This window comes from Gavialis gangeticus, unplaced genomic scaffold (assembly GCF_001723915.1).
Source record: "Gavialis gangeticus isolate Ggan-Ray unplaced genomic scaffold, GavGan_comp1, whole genome shotgun sequence".
In the NCBI taxonomy this organism is placed as follows: domain Eukaryota; kingdom Metazoa; phylum Chordata; order Crocodylia; family Gavialidae; genus Gavialis; species Gavialis gangeticus.
Window position 1 is genome coordinate 18,034,748 of NW_017729008.1, and position 1,435 is coordinate 18,036,182.

General features: G+C 53.0%; 1 protein-coding gene across 1 annotated transcript in view; it reads left to right on the forward strand.

Moving 5' to 3' along the window:
• Positions 1-43: 43 nt before the first annotated feature.
• Positions 44-1,435, forward strand: part of NAPEPLD (N-acyl phosphatidylethanolamine phospholipase D) — a 28,192-nt gene continuing 26,800 nt past the window's right edge. The window contains 3 exon segments of the mRNA XM_019509459.1: positions 44-189; positions 191-254; positions 257-446. Coding sequence (XP_019365004.1) covers positions 157-189; positions 191-254; positions 257-446 — 287 coding nt within the window. The 5' untranslated portion in view covers positions 44-156.

The window sequence follows — 1,435 nt, forward strand, 5'->3', positions numbered from 1 at the left end:
CGGGGGACGAGGCCCCGCAGGCCGGGAGGTGAGCGCGGCCGCTCGTGTCGCATCGCCCTGCAGGCGCGGAGCCCCCGCGGCCTCAGGGTCCCGACCCAGGACCCCCCTCCCGCCTCGGCCCAGCTTTCCCCAGGGCAAAATAAAGCGCCTCCACAGATGCTCGTGGCAGCCGCATTGCAATCGCCTGGGAGGCCGGCGGCTGGCACGGCGGAGGGGAGGGGAGGCGGACATTGTCCGTGTGGTAAGGAGGGAACCGGCTCCGGCACCTGCCGCCCGGGTGAGGCGGCTCCTGCCCCTCGTGAAAGGCGCGAGCACACGCCGTACTTGCCCAGGGCAGCGCCGCCTTTGCTGCCACCTCAGTGTTTTTGCAGCGGTGCCCTGCCAGGATCCGCATTTGCCAGCCTCGCCCCTCTTGGCGGGGCCGTCGCCGGCGACATCTCCGAGGAGTAGGTGACAAAAGTCAGCGGACTGGTTTTATGGACCAGGTGAGACTTCGGTTGAAAAGTCTCGGAGCAGAAAGGAGACCACGGCAGGGCATCGGACGCTTAAGAAATGTACCCGGCCTTGGCTGATATCCGAACAAGCGATATGAAAAAGATTGGTGTTGGTGTCTGGAAATGAAACGCTCCGTTCGGCTTTCCATGAAACGGTGTCTCGACGTGCTGAAGCCCTGGTGGTACGAAGTGATAGGGAGGTGCTGGCAAGTATGGATAAGGGATAAGAAGTGAAACTGCAGAGGGTAGTCATGGTAAACTGTAGCATGGGGGGAAAGCAAGGTTTTTTTTAAAAACAAAACAAAACAGGCCTTCTAGAGACAGACAAACTTTGTAAACCCTAATACCCATTTTTGAGACTTGCATATACTTGTGGGAATAGCCTAGAAAGAAATCTGGTTCTGTCACATCTCCATCAATAATAATCTTGGTGACTAAAAAAAAAAAAGCCATTGATTTCTTTCTCCATCTTGGTATCATTTTCAAATTCTTTCCCCGTCTGCTTGTTTGGGAATAGGAAAGCAGCAGGTGTTGATATAACAATTAGAGCCTTTGCGCATAACAGCTGCTCTAAAGTTTGTTTTCTGTTTTCTGGTCATCTATAAAATCATTCATTGCCTTGTCTTTTGTGTTTTGTTAATGAATATGAAAGGACAGGCTTGTAGTACGCTGGTTAGACTACCACTGGGATCCAGTTCTAATCCCCAACTTGCAGTATGATTTTAGAAAATCTCTGGGCCATCTTGCATCCAAGTGCCGCTAAAGTGAAAAGAAGGATTTGACTGTAAGCCATATGCTGCATTGGATCGGAGTTTTCTTTGTGGAAATGTTGACTCTTCCTGAGTGTGGGGCCGTGCGGCCAAGCGCCCGGTTTGGGATCACTTCCCTAGTCGCTGCGTGGTTAGCCTGTTCCGTTCTGCAGGGGATGAGTGCAGGAGTGG